The 22,713-nt window shown below is 39.7% G+C and overlaps 1 protein-coding gene across 4 annotated transcripts in view; it reads left to right on the top strand.

The window, feature by feature from the left end:
• The window catches only part of FBXO16 (F-box protein 16), a 50,548-nt gene that overhangs the window by 2,754 nt on the left and 25,081 nt on the right, over positions 1 to 22,713 (top strand). For 3 of the 4 annotated variants that reach the window (XM_084886451.1, XM_084886453.1, XM_084886454.1), the window contains exons 2-4: positions 3,387 to 3,522; positions 11,407 to 11,442; positions 19,763 to 19,969. In XM_084886451.1, coding sequence (XP_084742577.1) covers positions 3,424 to 3,522; positions 11,407 to 11,442; positions 19,763 to 19,969 — 342 coding nt within the window. In that variant the 5' untranslated portion in view covers positions 3,387 to 3,423. The remainder of the gene's footprint in view (positions 1 to 3,386; positions 3,523 to 11,406; positions 11,443 to 19,762; positions 19,970 to 22,713) is intronic. The other variant, XM_084886452.1, reaches the window with a different exon arrangement.

The following is a 22,713-nucleotide window of genomic DNA, read 5'->3' on the forward strand; positions in this document are numbered from 1 at the left end:
GTGGGCACATCCCCAGTAGGGGGTGTGCAGGAAGCAGCTGATCGATGTTTCTCTCTCATTGATATTTCTGACTCTCTCTCCCTCTCCCTTCTTCTCAGTAAAAAATCAATAAGAGGTATTTTTAAAAAAAGAAAGAAATATGTAGCTTTTAACTAGGCAGTTCTAGGCTCAGTGACCATGCTTTGTATCTGTAATTTGCCTACTCACATGTACTTTTATAGCTGCCAATTAATAATACTGCAGTGAAGTCATTTCTTATGCCTTTGCAAGTTGGCCAAATATGTGTGACTTAGATAATTGGCTGCTGGGTGCTGAGAAGGATGTGAGGATTGATCTGAGCCCCCTTTGTCCCAGTGGTCTGATGGCAGCAGGCAGCTGCCTGGAGGTACTGTCTAATGACGCCACTGAGGTTTGAAAACATTGGCTTTATCTTCACCTATAACTAATCTCTAATGCTGAGTGATAGTATTACCTGTCAAGTGAGAGCCTCAAACATTTCAGATCTAGCATTTGAGGAACCCCATACTAGTATAAGCCTAAAACGAGTGATTATATTTTTTTTAGTTGTCCAGTATTTGCTGCTATGGAGTAATTTTTGGAACCTGTGGATCAGACAGACAAGCCCTGATCCCTTCAGTCATCACCACTGCCTTTCAATATGAAGCCCACCTTCAGGGAGAAAAGAGGGCAGAAACATGGAGGATATACATTGACACTACCATCAATCTGGTGTAACTGTTTCCCACCTTAAAATATTTTGTCATGGCCCTCTAAGGACAGGTATTTAGGCACTCTGTGAATGATGGGAAGTTACTACTTATTGAGGCCACCTATCTGTCAGGCAGTCTACTGGATCCTTATTCTCTAACATTCACAAGTGGCAGTTGAGTATAGATAGGGGTAGGGAATGTCCAGCCCGAGGGCCATATAAGGCCCGTGAAATCATTTGGTCTGGCCCTGCTAAGGCATTAGGGGTGTTTTAATTAAATGTTTGACCAAAGATAGCAGGCTGATTTTGTATGGCCCATGCATGACATTATAAATATCTAGCCCTACCTGGTTTGGCTCAGTGAATAGAGAGTTGGCCTACAGACTGAAGGGTCCCAGGTTCGATTCCGGTCAAGGGCACATATCCGGTAGGGGACGTGCAGGAGGCAGCTGATCAATGATTCTCTCTCATCATTGATATTTCTCTCTCTCTCTCTCTCTCTCTCTCTCTCTCTCTCTCAAATCAATAAAAAAAATGTATTATAAAAAAATAAAATATACAAATGGCCCTTGGCAGAAAAAGGTTCCACACACCTAGTGTAGGTATACACACACACACACACACACACACTCTCACACACACACACACACACACACACACACACACACACACACACACACACGAGGGAAATTCATGCATTGACGGGGGCTTTGTCCATCAGCCCAGCCTGCACCCTCTCCAACCGGCAGTCGGACCTAGCTCTCACACCCTAGACTGCTGGCTCCTAATTGCTCACCTGCCTGCCTGCCTGGTTGCCTCTCACTGCTCCCCCCCTACCCCAGCCGGCCTGATCACTCTTCACTGCCTCTGTGTGCCGACCTGATCGCTCCTAACTGCCCCCACCCCAGCCTGGTCACCCCTTATTGCTCCCCTCTGCTGGCCTGTTCACTCCCAGCTGTCCCCTCTGCCAGCCTGGTTGTCCCTAACTGCCCTCCCGTCTGGCTTGGTCACCCCCAACTGCATCCCACCAGCCTAGTCACCCCTCACTATCCCCACCACCAGCCTAATCACCCTCAATTGCCCCTCTGCCAGCCTGGTCACCTCCAACTGCACCCTCCTGCCTGCCTGGTCTCCTCTAACTTCCCCTCTCCCCCCACTGGCCTGGTTGCCTCTTACTACCCTGCCTGCCGGTCTGGTCACCCTCAACTGCCTCCCCACCCTCCTGGCTACCCCTCACAGCCCTCCTGCTGGCCTGGTTGCCCCACACAGCCTGCTGTTCAGTCGTTTGGTCATCCCTCACTAACCCCCCTTCCCAGTTTGTGATGTCATGAGGGTTAATTTGCATATTACTCTTTATTATATAGGATACAGCCTTATTTGAAAAATGAGGACACTGAAGCTCAGATAGATTAAAAAAGTTGCAAAAAGTTATTCAGTTACTAAGTTGAAGAACCAGAATCAAACCCATATGAGGTAAGAACCAGAATCAAACCCAGATGAGGTAAACCCATATTATTTTGGTTGTAAATAATAGAAACAGATCCTAGCTAATGTAAGCAAACGAGGAAATTTATTGCAAAGATGTCCTGTGGCTCACAAAATGGACAAGACAAGAGGCTTCTGAGGGATGAGGCAGCAGGAACAGCCTAGCAGAGTACCAGTGCTACTTTGAACGTCCACCTCAGCTGTAAAGTAAGGATAAGCCAGCATCAATCTCAACTGGCCTAGCTTGTGACCAGGGAAGGGGAGGCCACTTTGATTAACCAACCTAACAAACTCTAAACAATGAGGGAAAGGCAATTCCTCATGGAAATTACAGTGCTTTCATCAAACGAAGGCAAACATATACTGAGCATTTAAAAACAGCACATTTTGCCGAAACCAGTTTGGCTTAGTGGTAGAACGTCGGTCTGCGGACTGAAAGGTCCCAGGTTCGATTCCAGTCAAGAGCATGTACATTGGTTGCGGGCATATCCCCTGGGGTGGGGGGGGCGGTGGGGGGGTGTGTGTGCAAGAGGCAGCTGGTCGATGTTTCTCTCTCATCAACGTTTCTAGCTCTCTATCTCTTCCCTTCCTCTCTGTAAAAAAAATCAATTAAATAAATAAATAAATAAATAAAAAATAAAAACAGCACATTTCCCTCAATAAACTCAAAGCTGTCCATCTCTAAATGCTTAGTGTTGGGTATTATATCACTCTACTTCTTAAATATGGTATCAAGCTAGAACACTTGTTATTTAGATGTCAGGAAGTTAAAGGGGGAGGAAGGCAATCACACGGGACAAGGATGGAGTGTTTCATATTGCACTATGATTTTATAAATTAAAATACCTCTTCTTTCTAAGCCAATATGGGATATTCTTAGTTAGGAGTGATTTGATTCTTGATTTTTCTCTGTGGTCCAATGAAAATAGAGTTAGAGTTGAGTTTGATTTCCAGTTCCAATCTGTATAATTATGAGCAGAGCATGTAACTTGAATGAGCCTCATTTTCTTTATCTATGTAATGAGTTAAAACTTACCACCTCACCAGATTATTATGAACTTTAATTGAGCATACATATAAAGCTCCCAGTAAGTGTTCTTCCCTTCATTCCCGTCTCTCAACATACTAAAATATTGTATGGTATTGGTATTTCTAATAGTCTGAATATTACATGATTCATTTCTTCTGACAGGTATAGTTGTTCTTATAGAAGAATACCCAGTCATTTCATGATGGCGTTTGCACCTCCGAAAAGCATGGATGGTCCCAAAATGCAGACAAAGATGAGTACTTGGACACCCTTAAACCATAAGCTTTTGAATGACCGGGTAAGTGACCAGAGCTATTTTATTAGTTGCATCCATGCCTGAAAGGGGGAAAAAAGTATTGCCCTGGCCAGGTAGCACAGTTGGAGCATCATCCTGATATGCCAAGGTTGTGGGTTTGATCCCCAGTCAGAGCACATACAAGAATCAACCAGTGAACATATAAATAAGTGGGACAACAAATCTCATCTCTCTCTATCTTTATCTCTCTCTCTCCCTCTCTTTTTCTCCCACCCTCTTACTCTCCCCCTTCCTCTTCCTTTCTCTCTAAAGAAAATAAATCACCCTAGCCAGTTGGGCTCAGTGGATAGAGCATTAGCCTGCAGACTGAAGGGTCCCAGGTTCGATTCTGGTCAAGGGTGCATGCCCGGGTTTCTGGCTTGATCTCAGTAGGAGGAGTGCACGAGACAGACAATCAATGATTCTCTCTCATCATTGATGTTTCTATCTCTCTCTCTTTGGCCCCTTGAGTGTGGCTCTTCCACAAAAGACCATGGCCTGGGCGAGTCTATTTTGAAGAAGTGATGTTAGAAGAAGTTTAAGTTTAAAAAATTTGGCTCTCAAAAGAAATTTCAGTCGTTGTACTGTTGATATTTGGCTCCGTTGACTAATGAGTTTGCTGACCACTGTCCTAGTGAAACACCAAGTTCCACTTCACTCCAAGTCACTTAAACCAGACCTCTTCCTTCTCTCTGTTGGGTCTGGAATTTGGTTTCTCCCAATTTGCAAGCTAATAACTTTAGCCTGTTATTTGTGGCATAGAAGACACTACAGTTTCACAGTAAAAGATGCAAGTCTGGGGTCAGAGACAAAGAACTTTATTACTCACGGTGAAGCACGAGCATCATGTTTGTGATGGTTCTCCTTGCCTGCCTTGTCTAACAGGAGTGATGCAGAAGGCCCAGATTAATACCTCACACACCTTGGGTCTGTGTCATAGCTGAAGAACTATGAGGCCAGAGAATCCACTGCTTTTATAGTAAACAGAAAACAAGCCTGCTCTTGGTCCCGAAGGGAGAGAGTACTGAATTACTAAAGTTTTCCTTCCAATAAACCAGTGTTTCCCAAACTTCTCTCATGATGAGAATCATCTGGTGGAGTTGTTAAAATTGTATACTTAACTAGTGCTCTTAGAGCACTAGTTAAGTATACAATTTTACCTCTATGTTCCCAAAAATTCTAGTTTAGCACTTCTTAGTTGGGATTCAGGAATCTGTATTTTAACAACTCCACCAGGTGATTCTCATCATGAGAGAAGTTTGGGAAACACTGCTATAAACAAAACTTGGAGAAATGACAGTCAGGGCCTTGCATTCTTGATATTCCAAGACATTTCGGAGTGCGAGAGGCCCGGGGAGGAGTGTCTACCAGCACCCCTCCACCTCCATAGCCAGTTCATTCTCAAGTTCTAGGAGTCTTCCTCCCAGAGCTCTTCATCCAGGCTCCTTTTCTCCATTCACATATACCTCCAGCTCCACATTCTCAGTTCACACTCTCATCACCCTTTGCCTGCTGCATTGTAATAACCCCCTGACAGGTTTCACTGCCTCTGTTCCAATTTATCCATCTTCTATTTTGATTCCAGAATAATATTTCTAAAATACTAATCTAATCCTATTATGTAAAACCAAATAAAAGGCCCCACTCTGAAAGGTAAATTCCAAATCCCCATGCATAGCATTGAGGACCCTTCATGAGTTGACCTCAGCCAACCTCCCAGTTCCAACCCTTGCCACAGCTTCCTCTCATCCTATATCCAGGCCACTTGAGGGGCCCCCCGGTGAGCCATCTATCTCTCTGACAACTCCACACCTTTGCATGTGCTCTCCTCATTGCCTCCTGGGAGAGTCAATCAAATAACATTTTCTCTGGGAAGCCTCTTCCTGCTTACCTTTCTTTGCTCTCATCACTTTTTACTGACCAGTGTGTCAGGAGTTAAGGTTCTGTCTTTTCTCTCTGTCTCCAGTGCCTGCTGTGGTTCCTGATGCATAAAACATGGAGTCATCCTGAAAGCTCCCTCCATTGACTCTCACCTTCTTATGTCTGTATCCCTCCTTCCTTAGCCTGGATTTGACCCTTTGCCTCTCTGAACCTAACAGAAATGCTATACCAATAATTTCCCACATGATTGGAGTACCTTACCTTCTCTGGTCTTTAGTGTCCTTCTTTATGAAATGAGTATGTTGGATCAGATGACCTTGAAGATCCCTCTCAAGTCTAGCATTCTGACTGCATGAAAGGAATTGAAAATAGATGCCAAGCCCTGACTGGTATGGGTCAGTGGTTATAATGTTGGCCCTTGCAACGAAGGATCTTGGGTTCATTTCCCAGTCAAGAGCACTACTAGGTTGCAGGTTATATCCTGGCCTCAATCAGAGTGCGTGCAGGTGGCAACCAGTTGATGTGTCTCTCTCACATCAGTGAGTTTCTCTCTCTCTCCCCGTCCACCACCTCTTCCACCCCAACTCTCTTCCAGTTTCTCTAAAAAAAAACCAAACCACTACAAATCAATGGAAAAAATATCCTTGGGTGATATTCATAGTTGGTGATATCAAAATGTCCATACAATAATTTCAATGATTTTTCTACATTTTTAAAACAGAGTACTTGTCACCACTGATCAGTGTGTAATTTTGAGGCCCTGTTTTTTGTTTTGTTTTTAATTTTCTTCTCTTCTGTAGTAAAATGTGAAATATGTAACTACTCCAGACTAAAATAAGAGTCACAGGATTTTAACTTCATTGCAAGCTTTAAACAGAAAGGTTGAATTCAAATTCAGATGCCTAGAAAAACAGCATTATCAACATAAACAAATATAACAGATTTCAAAACAATTCAGGCCCTGTGAATTTTGAGAGGAGGAATGTTTTGAAAGTATATGCATTTCTTGGCCATCTAGTATTTGAATTGCAAGTAACCAACATTTCTTTTGAGTATGGTTCAGAGATGTAGTATAGTACATGTTAAAGGGTATTCTGAGAGCTTAGCCAGTGTGGATCATTGGTTGAGCATTGGCCTATGAACCAGGAGGTCACAGTTAGATTCCTGGCCAGGTCAACTCCCAATAGGGGATGTGCAAGAGGCAGCCAATCAGTGATTCTCATCATTGATGTTTCTATCTCTCCCTCTCCCTTCCTCTCTGAAATTAATTTAAAAAAAAATTTTTTTTTAAAAGAAGGGTGTTCTGAGAAAAGCACCTAGTTACCATCAACCATCATTGAGGAGCCCTTAAATGTCTTATTCCCACACTGTAATGATGTCACACAGTGAAATATGTAACTGCTGTATCAATAGACTGAAATAACATAGGATTTTGATTTAACAGCAGGATCTAAGCAATTGTGTTATAAACATTCTACGAAGAAAGAAGATCCATTTTTATATTTCCATTTTGAATTGATACTTTGTTTTCCAGTTCTTTAAGATGAAGAATATGATTGTAAATCTTTGAAATGAAGACTTGCTCCAACCAGAGACTATAAGACTCTGACTAAGGACCTGACAATTAAATAATTTGCCCCAAATTGTATTTCTTTTTTAAAATATATATATTTTATTGATTTTTTACAGAGAGAAGGAGAGAGGGATAGAGAGTTAGAGACATTGATGAAAGAGAATCATCGATCGGCTGCCTCTTACACACCCCCTACTGGGGATGTGCCTGCAACCAAGGTACATGCCCTTGACCGGAATCGAACCTGGGACCTTTCAGTCCTCAGGCTGACGCTCTATCCAATGAGCCAAATCAGTTTCGGCCCAAATTGTATTTCTTGTCAAGGGTAGAGTCAAAACCAGATTTCAACTCATGTAATATTCCCCTCCCCCACTTTACTCCTATTAGTTTCTACTTGGGTTAGATGCCTTTTGATAAAGAACTGGGTTTGCTTGACCCCTGCTTAGACTTGATCATTGGCCCTTTAAACTTATTGTTTTAGCATGAATAACATTGCTGAACAAAAGTATTTATTTGAGCAAAAAGATTGCAATCAGTTAGACACAGATTCAGGTAACAACCCAAACTGCACTCTGGAGAGACCAGGCAAAGGCAGGGTTTATTAAAAGGAGGAGGAGGAGGAGGAGGAGGAGGAGGAGGAGGAGGAGGAGGAGGAGGAGGAGGAGGAGGAGGAGGAAGAGAGTAGGGGGCGGGGGGGAAAAGGAGGAGGAGACCCCTACAAAATATAATTCTTTCATGAAAATAAAGGATTGCTGGCTACGTTCACAGGAATTGGTTAGTTCCAACATGTAAATGAGAGAAGCAGAAACTACAAGGAAAGAAGTAAAGTCTACTAGTACATGTGTCCAAGTAGCAGTTGTTCCAAGATGTTTTCAGCTCCAGGATGCTTATAGCTCAGCCATTTTGGTAGCTTAGCAACATAAATGCAGCTCTGAGAACTGAGGCCCAAAATGTTCATAAGCCTCACTCCTTAATAGTCTTCTGACTCTATTTTAAGAGACTCTCTTAGCGATCTTTATTTCATTTTATTTTCTCCATTATCACTTGGACCCTGCTTAGACTTGGTGGTTGGCCCTCTAAAAACTATTGTTTTAGCCTGAATAACACTTTCCACCTTCCTCCCCACTCCCTACTTCTCTTCGCCCCTTCAAGTCAGTGCCCCTTTGTTCCAAATGATCCTTATTGTCATTGGCCTCCATGATGGTCATCCCATCCTCCTTTTGAAAGGCATGTCAAACTGGAAGTCAAGGCTGGGAAGACCAAGGTTCTAGGGGGGGGGGGGGGGGGAACAAGTACAGAGTTGAACTGAATAGACAGTGTGGAACCTGTGATTTTTAAAAATCTATGAGTGTAGTCCCCTTTTGCTTCTGGTTAACCTCTATAAAACTAGGAAATTGAGCAAAAATATCTCTAGGATTTCTCTGAGCACTAAAATGCTATGACTTTTGAAGCTTTTTGCTGTTATTGTTCAATTAGCAAGTGTTTTTGGAGGGCCTGCCACAGAACCTGTTGATGAGACTGTGGTTGTAATATACATGGGAAGATAAAATGAACAGAAACAACCAGAGAGCCATAGCAAACCCTGTAGAGACCAAATGGAGCATGCGCTGTACGTGGACTATACGTTGGGAGGAGTTAGATCACTGGGCATCAGAAAAGCGGTGGTGCTGATTTGGTTTGGGTGCTAGACGATTGGTTGGATTTGGTTAGAGGGAGGAGAAGAGTTTGGGAAATATTTGAAACCAGATTTTTGAATCTTCTATATTCTATAGGTATTCTTCTGTTTTCACTTAGAAATTCTGAGCTTATTTGAGGATCCTAGTAGCTCAGGTGGCAGTGAATTAGCGGGGAGGAGAGAAGGACATTCTTTTTCTTCTTTAATGTGCAAAGAAAGCCTACCTGTGATGTATGAGATTCTCCAACCAAGAGCAAAACTGACATTTCGCTGGCCTTGAGGCTGTGGTTGAACCAATTATTTCAGTCCTCATTTTGTATGCCCTTTGAAACTAGAGTTGAGAGCGTAAAAAAGGAAGGAAACTGTGATCCATTAGAAGCATAAAGCCAGCTCCTAGCCCTCCTCTACAGAAAGGGAAGAAATAGGCCTGAGTTACTCTTCTAGTAGGAAAGTTCTTGCAGTGCCAGAGAATTTAGGAAGGGGAAAAACATTGATTCCAAGTGTTTTTTTTATTTTTATTTTTTAATATATTTTATTGATTTTGTACAGAGAGGAAGAGAGAGATAGAGAGTTAGAAACATCGATGAGAGAGAGTCATCGATCAGCTGCCTCTTGCACACCCCCTACTGAGGATATGCCCGCAACCAAGGTACATGCCCTTGACCGGAATCGAACCCAGGACCCTTCAGTCCCCAAGCCGACGCTCTATCCATTGAGCCAAACCGGTCCCGAGCCAAGTGTTTTTTGTTTTGTTTTTTAAATCATTTTTTTATTTTTCAACTAGAGGCCTGGTGCACAAAATTCATGCATAGGTAATGGAGGATGGGTGTGTCCCTCAACCCAGCCTGCACCCTCTCCAATCTGGGACATTCTTCTCACAATCTAGGATTGCTAGCTCCCAACCAACTTGCCCTCCTGCCTGCCTGATTGCCTCTAACCGCTTCTGCCTGCCAGCCTGATCAGCTCCTAACCACTCCCTTGCTAGCCTGACTGACTCCTAACTGCTCCCCTGCTGACCTGATTGCCCCTAAATGCCATCCTCTGCCAACCTGGTTACCCCTAACTGCCCTTCCCTGCCATACTGGTCGCCTCTAACTGCCCTCCTTTGCCAGCCTGGTCACCTCCAACTGCCCTTCCCTGCTGGCCTGGTCACTCCTAACTTCCCTCCCTTGCCAGCCTGGTCGCCCCTAACTGCCCTCCCTTGCAGGCCTAGTCCCTCTCAACTGCTCTCCCTTGCAGGCCATCTTGTGGTGGCCATCTTTGACCACATGGGGGCGCCAACTTGTGTATCGGAGTGATGGTCAATTTGTATTATTACCTCTTTATTATGTATGATTACAGTTGACATACAGTATCATATTAGTTCAAGTGTATACCCCATTGATTAGACATTATATAATTTACTAAATGTTCATCCCAATAAATCTTACACCATAAATAGTTATTAGAATATTATGAACTATATTTCCTATGTGTATTTTACATGCATATGACTATTCTGTAACTACCAATTTGTACTTTTTAATCTCTTTACCTTTTTCATCCATCCTCCCAAACCCCCTCCCATCTGGCAACCTTGAAAATGATTCCAATTATGAAAGCTGGCAGGGTGCATGTGTGGGAGTGAGACAGACACTTACATCTGTTCATTACTTTTTCTTGTTTCCTCTCTCCATAGTTCCCTGCCAGACATTCTCACATAATTTTTCCCTTCCTCACTCATTCAAATACACATATACTACTAACTGATACTCAGAAAAACACCTCTACATCAATAGCTAAATCATTTACATATACCAATATATCCATAAGTATATTCATTGTCACTTTCATTGCTACATTCATTTAATCCATTAAACATGAGTACCTGTGATATACTATGTATAACACTCTATACTAGAGATGGAAAGATGAATAATACATGATTTCTGTTCTAAATATTATACTATATAACAACAAACCTATACAGTTAAACACTGAATGTAAGCACAGAGATACATACTAAGTACATGTATACTCACTAATATGTGTGTACACTGACATATAAAAATAGAGCTGCTCGTTCATAAACTTTATAACTTCTCAAACTATTGATACTGAAATATTTGGGGAGAGGATCTCCATTTTACTGTGTTTTCTTTGTCAGTTTTTTCATCTTTTAAATTCCAGATAAATATATATATATATATATTTGTATTGGTTTTTTTTTTTTTAAGAGAGAGAAAGGGAGAAGGAGAGAAACTGCAATGAGAGAGAAACATCAATCAGCTGCCTCCTGCACAACTCCTACTGGGAATTAAGCTTGCAACTGGGGCATGTTCCCCACTGGGAATCAAACCGGTGGCCTCTCAGCGCATGGGACTATGCTCAACCAACTAAGCCACACTGGCCAGGGCTCATTCTTTTCTAACTTCTTCCCTTTAAAAAGTATTACTTTTTTAGTTCTCACCCAAGGATATGTTTATTGAGTTGAAAGAGAGAGAGTAAGAGAGAGAAACATTGTTAGGTTGCCTCTCATATGTGGCCAGGTAAAATTATTACTTCTTTAAGATGAATTATTCCACATGCAGAAACTGATAAAAAAAGATACCTTGCCCAAATTAAAAGGAAGTAAAGTAACTTCTCAAGAATGAAATCTTTTATATTCAGTTGACACAATGAAAAGACTACTTATTTATTGATACTTTAATGCTTTCTTGTAATAGGTATTTTGAACCATGAATTATGAAATCATTCCATTATTTTTAATTTATTGTAGGTATTTGAAGAAAGAAGAGCTCTAGTTGGAAAATGGGTAACCATTTAAAATATACTTACTTCTATTTTTGAAACAGATAAAATATATTTGTATAATATGTTATGTTATCATAGAGCCCAAAGAATTCTGTTTAGATGTAAGGTAATCAGTAATGATTGCTCATAGCCTGAGAAGTTTTTGTTTTTGTTTTTTGTTTTTTAAATATATTTTATTGATTTTTTTACAGAGAGAGGAAGGGAGAGGGATAGAGAGTTAGCAACATCAATGAGAGAGAAACATCAATCAGTTGCCTCCTACACACCCCCTCCTGGGGATGTTCCCGCAACCAAGATACATGGCCTTGACCAGAATTGAACCTGGGACCCTTGAGTCTGCAGGCTGACACTCTATCCACTGAACCAAACCTGTCAGGGCCTGAGAAGTTTTTTAGTGATTTATCAGTTATGGTTGTCAGGAAAATAGAAATTAGACCAGTTATTTTAATAGACATAATTAATGTTTTTACATTTTTTATTTATTGATTTTAGAGAGGAAGAGGAAGGGAGAGAGAGAAATATCAATGTGCTGTTCCATTTATTTATGCATTCAGTCGTTGCTTCTTATATGTTCTGTCAACTTTGGCATATCGGGACGACGTGCTAACCAACTGAGGTAGGGCCCAGACATAATTACATTAAATAAATAGAACCAGTTAAACAAATGCTGGAAAACAGAAAAGACAAAAAGAGAACCCTGAGGTGCCATGGAAACAGAACTGCAGGAAGTAGCTTTTCCCAGCTTTACTGCTACCTCGGAAGTTCAGAAGAAGGGCTCCGTGGGGCTGGGACTAGTCCTACAGGGGACCCAGATTTATGAGGAATAATGTAGATAGGAACCACCTGGTTCCTCTATATCTGAGGAAGTGTGATGGTTCTGGGAGTGTGGAAAAAATTAGACCCTGGAATTAAGTGCTGCTGTCAGGGTCAAGAGTTTGGATGCTGCTGCCAGGAAAAGCAAGGAAACAAAGGAGTAAGCCTCTTCCACCTTAGTTTCCCTCTAGTACCCTCTTCCCCATTGTCAACATTCAACACTTCTCTCTTCCTCTCTCTCTTCTCAAGTAAAGATTTTTTAAAAATACCCATAATTTAAAATCTAGCTGAATTTTTCTCATTCTATATATGTTTTTAAATAGCTTTGCATCTGTTACCAACAACTTAAAAAGAGACTTATAAAGAATGACTATTTTTACACCAGCTATTGCTCCACTTACTATTAGTAGAAATCCCTAAATTAATATAACCAGGGCTAAAGTTCACCCAATATTTGATGTGGCTGAACAGCTTCTCTATGTTTTTTTTTTAAAATATATTTTATTGATATTTCACAGAGAGGAGGAAAGGAGAGAGATAGAGAGCTAGAAACGTCGATGAGAGAGAAACATCGACCAGCCGCCTCTTGCACACCCCCTACTGGGGATGTGCCTGCAACCAATGTACATGCCCTTGACCGGAATCGAACCTGGGACCTTTCAGTCTGCAGGCCGACGCTCTACCACTGAGCCAAACCGGCCTCGGCTCTATGTTTTGATTGGTTGATAGTATTGCTAATTATTAAATATTTTTACTATCACCCTGGATAAGGTCTTCAAACATTTTAAAAGATCTTATGTATTCTTTCTTTTACCATAACTAATAGAAATATACATTTGCAAATATTACTAATTATCTAACTTCTCCAATAAACTTATCCATGGCAGGCAAACATGGTTCTATCATGCTCTTTGTTATACATTCCTTGATACTACCAAATGAATAAGTGATACTCATTGCTTTTTCTCTTTTGTCTAAAAACAAACTTATTCTTTAAATTTATATCATGTAGATTTTTTTGTTTGTGTATTTCATGAACAACATAAGAGACTGATAACCTAAGAAATATATTTTCCAAAAAAAGAAACTAAAGATAGCAATTTTTCTTTTTACTTAGCATAAATTTGGATTTTTATGGAAACGATTGAGTATTGGTTTTAAAGCTCAAACTAGTCTTTAAAAGTCACTTTTGAAAACAATCTGGACATGTGAGCTAAGATGTAATATGAATTCTATTTAATGATAGACAATCCAAGAGTATTTTCTATTTGGCTATAGAATGTCATTTTTATTCACACATTTGCACATGGTCCTGATGTTCTGTACAGTAACAAACAAAATAATTACAAGAAACTTAAAAGCTCTTACACTTTTACTGTTCCACGTTACTATTTAATCCCTTATCGCAAATCTCACCTTTTAATCCAGGGGTCCTCAAACTTTTTAAAGTGGGGGCCAGATCACGGTCCCTCAGAGAGCTGGAGGGCCGGACTATATGAACTACTAATTCCTACTGTAACACCTCGGCTGCGCTCACTGCCCAAAAAACCTGGCGGGCCGGATCAGACTCCTCTGCGGGCCGCATTTGGCCCGCGGGCCGTAGTTTGAAGACCCCTGTTTTAATCCATTAGAAAAGACAGTTGCTTCTCAACAGAAAATAACAGCAGAAGTATTTTAGTTGAAAAGAAAGATAACCCTGGCTGGTTTGGCTCAGTGGATAGGGTGTTGGTCTTGGGGACTGAAGGGTCCCAGGTTCAATTCCGGTCAAGGGCCCATGCTTGGGTTGCAGGCTCCATCCCCAGTAGGGGTATGATGATCAATGATTCTCTCTCATCTTTGATGTTTCTCTCTTTCTCTCCCTTCTTCTCTGAAATCAATAAAAATATTTTTTTAAAAGAAAAGAAAGCATCTCACATTGTTTCTCAGCTTCTATGTTGTTAACAGAAATAATAATAATAATAATATAAAGAATTTGAAAACAGTAGATTGCTTTTAACTTGCTGGAAACAAACAATCACAGTTAAAATTCAAAAGAGAAACGGGAAAATATTTTGTAAATTGCATGCTAGATAAAGATTAATATCTGGGAGACATAAAGAGTTCCTAGAATCAGTAAGAAAAGTACAAATACTCATATATAATAAGTCAATAGAACAATGAGAAATGTATAAAAATATACAAATGGCCAATGAACATAAAAGATGCTCTATTCCACTAAAATCAGAGAAATACAAATTAAACAATGAGATTCCCAATTCCTCCCTTTGTCTATGTGGCAGCAGCAATTAAAGAGACAGATTAACATCCAAAGTAAGGTTCCTTGGTGAATGGGAGAATATGCTGAAAACCATTGGAGGGAATATAAAAATGATGATGTTTACAGGACAGTTTGACACCCTCTGTTCAATTTTTAAATGCGAATATCCTTTGAGCCTGTAATTCCACTGCCATTTCACTGTACTAGAGAAATGTCCACATGGGGCCTGAAAAGGCACGTTGTATTATAGGATATTGCAGGTTTTTTGTTTTGTTCTGTTTTTGTATCAGAAATAACCTAAATGGTATTGGCAGTAAAATGAGCAAACAGATCATCGCATATCCATCCTACCACGAACGAATGAGAAGATAATATGCTCTGGAGCTCATTACAGATCAGGATACTATGGCTATCTTTTGTTTGATTTTTAAATGTCTCTGTAGACGAACGGATATATTCTACTTTATCTAACTGCGTCCTTATGGGTGGATATATGTGTAGGTAACTGCATAGACGTGCACAAGCATCAAACTGTGAACAGTAGTCATTTCTGGGGAATGGAGTGAGTGAGAATTGACAAGGAGGAATGGTTAAATAGAATTTTCATGTTTGATTATATTCGTACCTAGATGAAATTTTAAAAACAAGAATGTATTCCTACTTGAATTGTGAACTTGAGTTTTTGACAATAGGACTCAGAAACTCACATGAACATAACCAATAAGCAAAACAATAACAAGCCTCCCTTTTTATCCTATCTCTCACGCCCCGTGAACTTTGCCTTGCCATTGTGTCAGATTAATGGACCGTCATCTCTACCAACTGTCCTCACTTCCTGAAGCTGCAGCAAGTATACACTCATAGTACTCCCAACTCCTCTGAAAATAGTACTGTAGTTGGGAGTACTATGAATTTTTCACAATTCTTTTGAGTCAAGAAAGCCCCTAAAAAAAGGTATTAAGCCCTAGCTGGTTTGGTTCAGTGGATGGAGCATTGGCCTGCGGACTGAAGGGTCCTGGGTTCCATTCCAGCCAAGGGTACATGCCCAGGTTTCGGGTTCCATCCCCCGTTGGGGGCATGCAGGAGGTAGCCAATCAGATTCTCTCTCATCATTAATGTTTCGATGTCTCTCTCCCTCTCCCTTCCCCTCTGAAATCAATAAAAAAATATACAATGGTGCCTCGCATAACGAACGCCTCGCACAGCGAACTTTGGACAGGTTTTTCATGAAACCATCGGCCAAAAAGCAGAAAATGGATGAAGATGTGCAAGATTCGGTAGACTCTACTTTGTCTTAAAATTAAAAAAATGTGTGTGTTTTTTTTTTAAAAAAAAATATGTTTTTAGATGTATCTAAATAAAAATATGTCATCTTAGCATATTTTTTTTTATGTCATCTTAGCATATTTTATGCTACAGAACGAATTATTTTTTTTAACATGTATTGTTATGGGAAAAGCGTTTCACATAACGAACTTTTCGCATAACAAGCTTGCTCCTGGAACGAATTAAGTTCGTTGTGTGAGGCACCACTGTATTTTAAAGGCATTAAATAATTATAAAATAAATATAAACATATCATAACTTAACATAACAATATAATATAATGTGAAAAATGAACATGAAGCAAAGTACCATAAATGGTCCCAGGTGCTCCCCAATCTCACACATTGGATTGATGGCTGCAATGTTACTTGAAAGATGATGCAAGAGATGTGGGAGTTTATCGAATTCCTGTACAGTTAACTCTACCACAGATTATTTACTTTTTGGATTATTCCTAGCGCCTTTTAAATGCCAAAGGGATTTTCCCCAACTGTTAAGCATTCTTCTGAGTCATCACTTTCAGCTTAATAATAACCCACAACCTTCGGACCAACTGAGTCATCACTTTCTTTGTAGGAGTTCAAGGAATGCAAATTCGGTTTCTTTTAGCCTAAACAAACACAATTAGAAAGGAAGCTTCCTTGAGGCAAAGAACACCTATCACAGCCAAATTTAAATTGCCTTTGACCATTGTCGTCAGGGAAATGGGAATCCAAAGTAATTGTCTTTTTAGCCTCTAAAGAATAATGTTTTATTGCTATTTCTTATAGAGTTCATAATAATTTATAATCCTAATGTTCTTTTTTATATTCATTTTAAATCACTTCAATTTGGGCCCCCCCTTTTTTTTTTTTTGTGGATATCAATGAAAGTTGATGAGAAAATCTCAGCCATTCTCAATATATTGTATTTCCCATACTTATCAATGTGCCAACATGGTAATTTTATGCTTTTTAATTTGTTTACACATATTTTCTTTTTACATGGATTAACCCACATATTTATTATTTTTAACTTTACTATGCTAGTTTATTATAATATCTGCCATACAATGAGTCAGGCACTCTTTTAGGAACTTTATACATATACAAGTAGTCCAGTGCACGAAATTCATGCAGGGCAGTTGCGGAGGGAGTCCCTCAGCCCAGCCTGCACCCTCTTGCAATGCAGAACTCCTCTGGTAATGTTCAACTGCTGGTTTAGGCCTGGTTTCTGGGCCTAAACCAGCAGTCAGACTGCCCTTTCACAATCCAGGACTGCCTGCATGCCTGATCACTCCTAATCACTCTGCCTGCCTGCCTAATTGTCCTTAACCACTCTGCCTGCCTACCTGATTGCTCCTAACCACTCTGCCTGCTTGCCTGATCTCCCCTAACTGCTCACTTGCCTGCCTGATAGCCCCAACTGCTGGCTTGCCTGATCGCCTCTATCTCTGCCTTGGCCCTCGCCACCATGGCTTTATCTGGAAGGATATCCAGAATGACATCTGGAAGGTCGTTTAGCTGTCTGGTCTAATTAGCACATTACGCTTTTATTATTATAGATTATTTTATTTATTCCTCTCAACAACTCTACAATGTAGATATAGTTATTCTTAGTGTATAAAAGAAGAAATTGAGGCTGAGAGAGGTTGTTAGTGGTAGAACTGGGATTTAGTAATTTATTTCTAATGAGTATTAGAAATAACAGAATATTGTAAGTGAGACTCCCAGTGGTCTCATTCTCAAACCCACCATCAACATAAAGCCACTCTTTCTTTTATCCATTTACAGGTTGCTTAGCTGATCCCCCACTGTTAGGCATTTTGGCTTATTTCTGATTTCCTACAGTGATGATAATATCTCATGAAAATTGTTTTGTAACCATATTCATCCTATGTCCTCATGAAGCTCATCGCATTGCCTGAAAGTAATTTAAAGAAATAAATTCCAATTTTCATTTTGTCTCTCTAAGATAAAAATCACAGAGAATCCAGTTCAAAACACTAGATCTCTTGCCTTTATTCCTCAGTTCTCTTACACTCTAAAACTGCTATCAAGGCAATGACAGTCTAAACCCTCAAACTCCCTGCAAGCCAGAACTCCAAAGCTCTTGTTGTCTCTTTCTACCTCCCTTGGCTATTCATATAGATCAGTGCATCCTCCTGGGCCTGGTTCTGACCCTGACCCTCCACATTCTTTTCTGGTTTCTCTGAATTCATTCCAATAATCAATCCCAGAAAGAAAGAAATTAGAGATAGGATTGTGCAGAAACAGGGATAGGACAAATCAGGAAACACACATGGATACATTTTACTCACTTATTTGTAAATTACAGTTTTTGGTGTTTTTATTTATTTTAGAGGTTTTTCCCCCTCTTGAATTATAGTCTTCCAAGTGAGATTTGTGAGTCATCAAGTAGATCTGTAATAGTGAATAGTTGTAATCAAGAAGTATCCCTACTGATTTTTTAAAAAAAATACATTGTAACACTGGCCGGTAATCTCAGTGGTTAGAGCGTCGGACTATGCACCAAAGGGTCAAAGGGTCAATTCTTGGTCAAGGGCATGAACCTGGGTTGCAGGTTCTATCCCTAGTCTGGGTGCATGTAGGAGGCAACCAATGTATCTCTTTAACATCTTTTCTCTCTCTCTCTCTCTCTCTCTTCCTCTCTCCTCTCTCCCACTCTCTCTAAATAAAAATCAATGGAAAAATATCCTCAGGTAAGGATGAACAACAACAAAAATACATTGTATGACTATAATAAAGTTGACTATAAGGCTTGTACCAAATACATTTTTTTGCTTAATACTCATATGCCTTGTTAGGTAGTCAGTATATAACTAAAGTTCATTACAAAATTCTGATTACTTTATAATAGCTGTAATAAGTATCCACATGTGAAATGAAATAGCATACAAAATACAAGTAGCCCCAAATGTCCCTGTTTTCTCTAATGGCAAAAGAAGTGAAGATTTAAACTCCGGAAAAGTGGCTCATTCAGCAGGGAGGTGATCCCATAGGGCCTTTCTTTGGGTTTTAGCCAACTCTCACGTTCTTATCTTAGCTCAGCCACTGATCTTGGAACTGATGTTGGGTTATCTCTGGGGGAAATTGTGAAGTAACCAAAGTTTGGTGTGCCTCAGATTACTTGGCATCTACCTCTTGTCTCTGGAATTCTTTTCATCCAGGTCTTCCTATTGCTATTTCCCCTCCAATCACATCAATTATTTACACATTAGTGGGACTTTGACCCAATAGACTCCCCTTCTCAGGGATATTTGCATGCAATACCTTATTTCCCACTGCGAATGCAAAGGTTTGTTTCTGGTCTTTGAGTTCGGCTCTTACGAGCTAATGCACCACTCTTTGGGAAGAGAGAGGCTGCCCAGGCACCTTCTCTTCACGTGGTATGTTATAAATATGTTTTCTCAGTTAATGAATATGGCTAGCTCCCAACTTACTGTCCTAATTAGCTGCACATTCTGAGGTCAAGTGTACTCTGTGCACATTCAGATCTTGCACAGGTTCACACATATAAATGTGAGGAAGGGCATGTAGGTGTGGCAAAATGTGGAATTTACTAATTAGGGAAAGAAAAGCACGCCATTCATTAGGAATACATTACTAGACTTTCTATGCCATTCTTTTTTTTTTTTTAATTGATTCTACACAGAGAAGAATTGAGAGAAATAGAGAGCTAGAAACGTCGATGAGAGAGAAACATCAACCAGCTGCCTCTTGCACACCCCCCACTGGGGATGTGCCCGCAACCAAGGTACATGCCCTTGACCGGAATCGAACCCGGGACCCTTCAGTCCGCAGGCCGACGCTCTATCCACTGAGCCAAACTGGTCCCGGCTCTATGCCATTCTTTATTGCTTCTTCATAATAAATCTCTGGAATCAGATTAAACCCGGAAGTTTTTCTTTTCTTTTTTTCTCCAGTTTGACAAATGGACAGACTCTCAAAGGAGAAGAATCCTGACAGGCCTGTTGGAGCGCTGCTCCCTGTCACAGCAAAAGTTCTGCTGTCGAAAGCTCCAGGAGAAAATCCCAGCAGAAGCTCTGGATTTCACCACCAAGCTCCCCAGAGTGTTGTCCTTACGCATCTTTTCTTTCCTGGACCCGCGAAGCCTCTGTCGTTGTGCCCAGGTAAAGGCAAAGAAGCCGCATGGGGCATTTTGTAAGGACAGCCTGGAACCTGAGAGGAGGAAAAAAGCACAGGTAGCAGGTTCTCAACTGATCTCATTTTGTTTAACTTAGTTTTGTTACAACGTTGATGAGAATCTGTAGGAACTTGACTCTTGTGGATATCAGCCCGTGTAAAACTGGTTTCGTTACATGTCATTTCACTTAAAGTTGCAGAATCTGTCGGTGACATTAAGTGAGGGCTTACTATGCACAAAACCAATTAGTGGGGTGCTCAGTATGTTTAGTCTGTATAGTTTGGATTCACTCCTGTCTCAGACACTGTGTGTCTCATTCTCTATTTGGTGCTCAAAATGGAAAGAAAAAAAAAAAGATACCATTAATGTCCACATACACAAAAATATATCAATAGCTGGTTGGTGAGAGAAACACCCAAAAAAGAAATGCTTCCTCAGCAGGATCCTCTTCCGTTGCACAGCTACAATAAAACCTGAATGTCCAGTGCAGGCCATTCATAAAGAGAGAGGCTCAAAATAAGGTGCTAATGAAATATACAAAAAATAAATAAAAATATGAGACTAAAAGAGTTCAGAGTGAGCAAACGTGCTCACGGATCTGGAAAAGAAGCTGACCATTATTTTCTTACAAGGAATTCCATGGTGTATTAAAGTGTAGTTGAATTACTGAAGATTATAAAACGGGTAGTGATTTTGTTGAGTCTTCTCATAGAGGCTAGTAACACCAGACATTAGACCTGCTAGCATGCATTCACACATGTGTAAAGTGTTCACTTTCATTTTTTAAAATTGAGAAAATGAATTCAGTAGGAAAGATGAATTACTTAATGAAGGAGCTTGGAAAGCTGGGTAGCTATCTGAAAAGAATTCCTAGTAGGATAAAAGATTGACATGAAATCAAAGAAAACACAGGAAAGGAGGTCTTTGTGAGTATTCTATAATACTCAGAAACCATAGATGAAAACATGTAATTTAAATTCTTGCTTTACTCATTATATATAGTATTTACTACATGTGTTTTATCAGCAAGAATAAAGAAGGCTAGATTTTAAATTGTGACTATAAAAATTTTCTGTATAAAAAAGAACATTATAAATAAATCCAAACAGTAAATAGGGAAAATACATATTGCCAACACAGGGCTAATTTTCTTATATTTTAAAGAAGGTCTATTAATCTATAGTAAGAAAAAAAAGACCACCTGGCCAGTGTGGCTCAGTGGTTGAGAGTCGACCTAAGGGCCATATGCCAAGCTTGTGGGCTCGATCCCCCGTAGAGGGCATACAGGAGGCAGTTGATTGATGATTGTCTCTCATCATTGATGTTTCTCTCTCTCTCTCTCTCTCTCTCTCCCTCTCCCTTCTCTAAAATCAATAAAATTATATTTTTTAAAAATAAAATTATATTTTAAAAAGGAAAGAAAAATAGGCCAACAACCCAGCAGAAGAAAAAAAAAAATGAGCAAAGGGAATGAGCAAGTAGCTCCCAGAAAGAAATGCAGATGTTTCTAAAATACGTAAGCTGCTTAGTCTCACTGTGCCATGCCATCTTTCATGATACAGATTGATAAGTTTTTAAAATAATATTCTATATTGGCGAGGGTGTGAGAAGAGAAAAGCACTTTCATATATTGTTGATAGATAAATTGGTACAACCACCATGGAGAACAAGTTGGGATCAATTACAATTTTTAATAATGATTCCAGCAGTTTTACTTCTTGGAATTTATCTGATGGGTATACTTCAACCTATGCAAAATTACGTCTATGTAAGAATATTGCAGCATTGTTTACAATAGCAAAAGATTAGAAATAATGGAGGTGTCCACCATTAGATTAGTTTAATAAATTCCAACCATCTCCAAAATATATCATCAGTGAAAAATGCAAAGGTGCAGAATTGTCCTACCATTTTGGAAAGATAAAGAACACATACATATTTGTTAATATAGACTTAGGATACTTCTTAAATGATACACAAGAAGCTGGTCGCAGTGGTTACATCCAGGGAGGAAAATGAGGGACTAAAGAACAGGGATGAGAGAGAGACTTCCTTTTTACTGTGTGCCTCTTTGTACCCTTGGATTTAGTATTGATGTACATTAGTCTAAAAATGAAACAGTTTTTAAAAAGAGTATATCATTCTAAATGTCCAGTAATATGACAGTATTAGATAGCCATTGATAAATTATTGTGCAGCTTTTAGAAAACATGATTTGGAAGGACAGAGATACTTATGATATGTAAAGTTAAGAAAGCATGATTTTAAATTGTGTATAGAGTTTCCCAATTTTGTTTCTTATATACCTTAAAAAAAAAAAAAGGACTAAAAGGAAAAGAGCCCTACCTGGTTGTTAATAATGTTCATCTTTAATTGATGGATTTTTGTCCATTGTTTTTCTTTAAACTTCTCAGAAGTTGCAAGTTTTCTACATGAGAATGTTACCATTCTAAGGAAACATTATTTGAAATAGCTATTCTTATAATCTATGGGCACCATATATCAGTCTAGCAAGATTTTTGCATTGTATTTATTCTCAGTACTGACTGTGAGGAAGACACAGATCATTATTCTTCATCTATGTTTAAAGGAAACAAGAAATTCATTGCACTAAAATGAGCTTTAAGGTGTTTAAAAAAGTATATGGGGGGGGGGTGTCTTTTATAGTTTTGAAAGCTCCTATCCTTCAATTCTCATTTCTCTACCTTAAAAAAAAAAATACCTTATCTA

The sequence above is a fragment of the Pipistrellus hanaki genome (assembly GCF_964339955.1).
Source record: "Pipistrellus hanaki genome assembly, chromosome: 5".
NCBI lineage: Eukaryota > Metazoa > Chordata > Mammalia > Chiroptera > Vespertilionidae > Pipistrellus > Pipistrellus hanaki.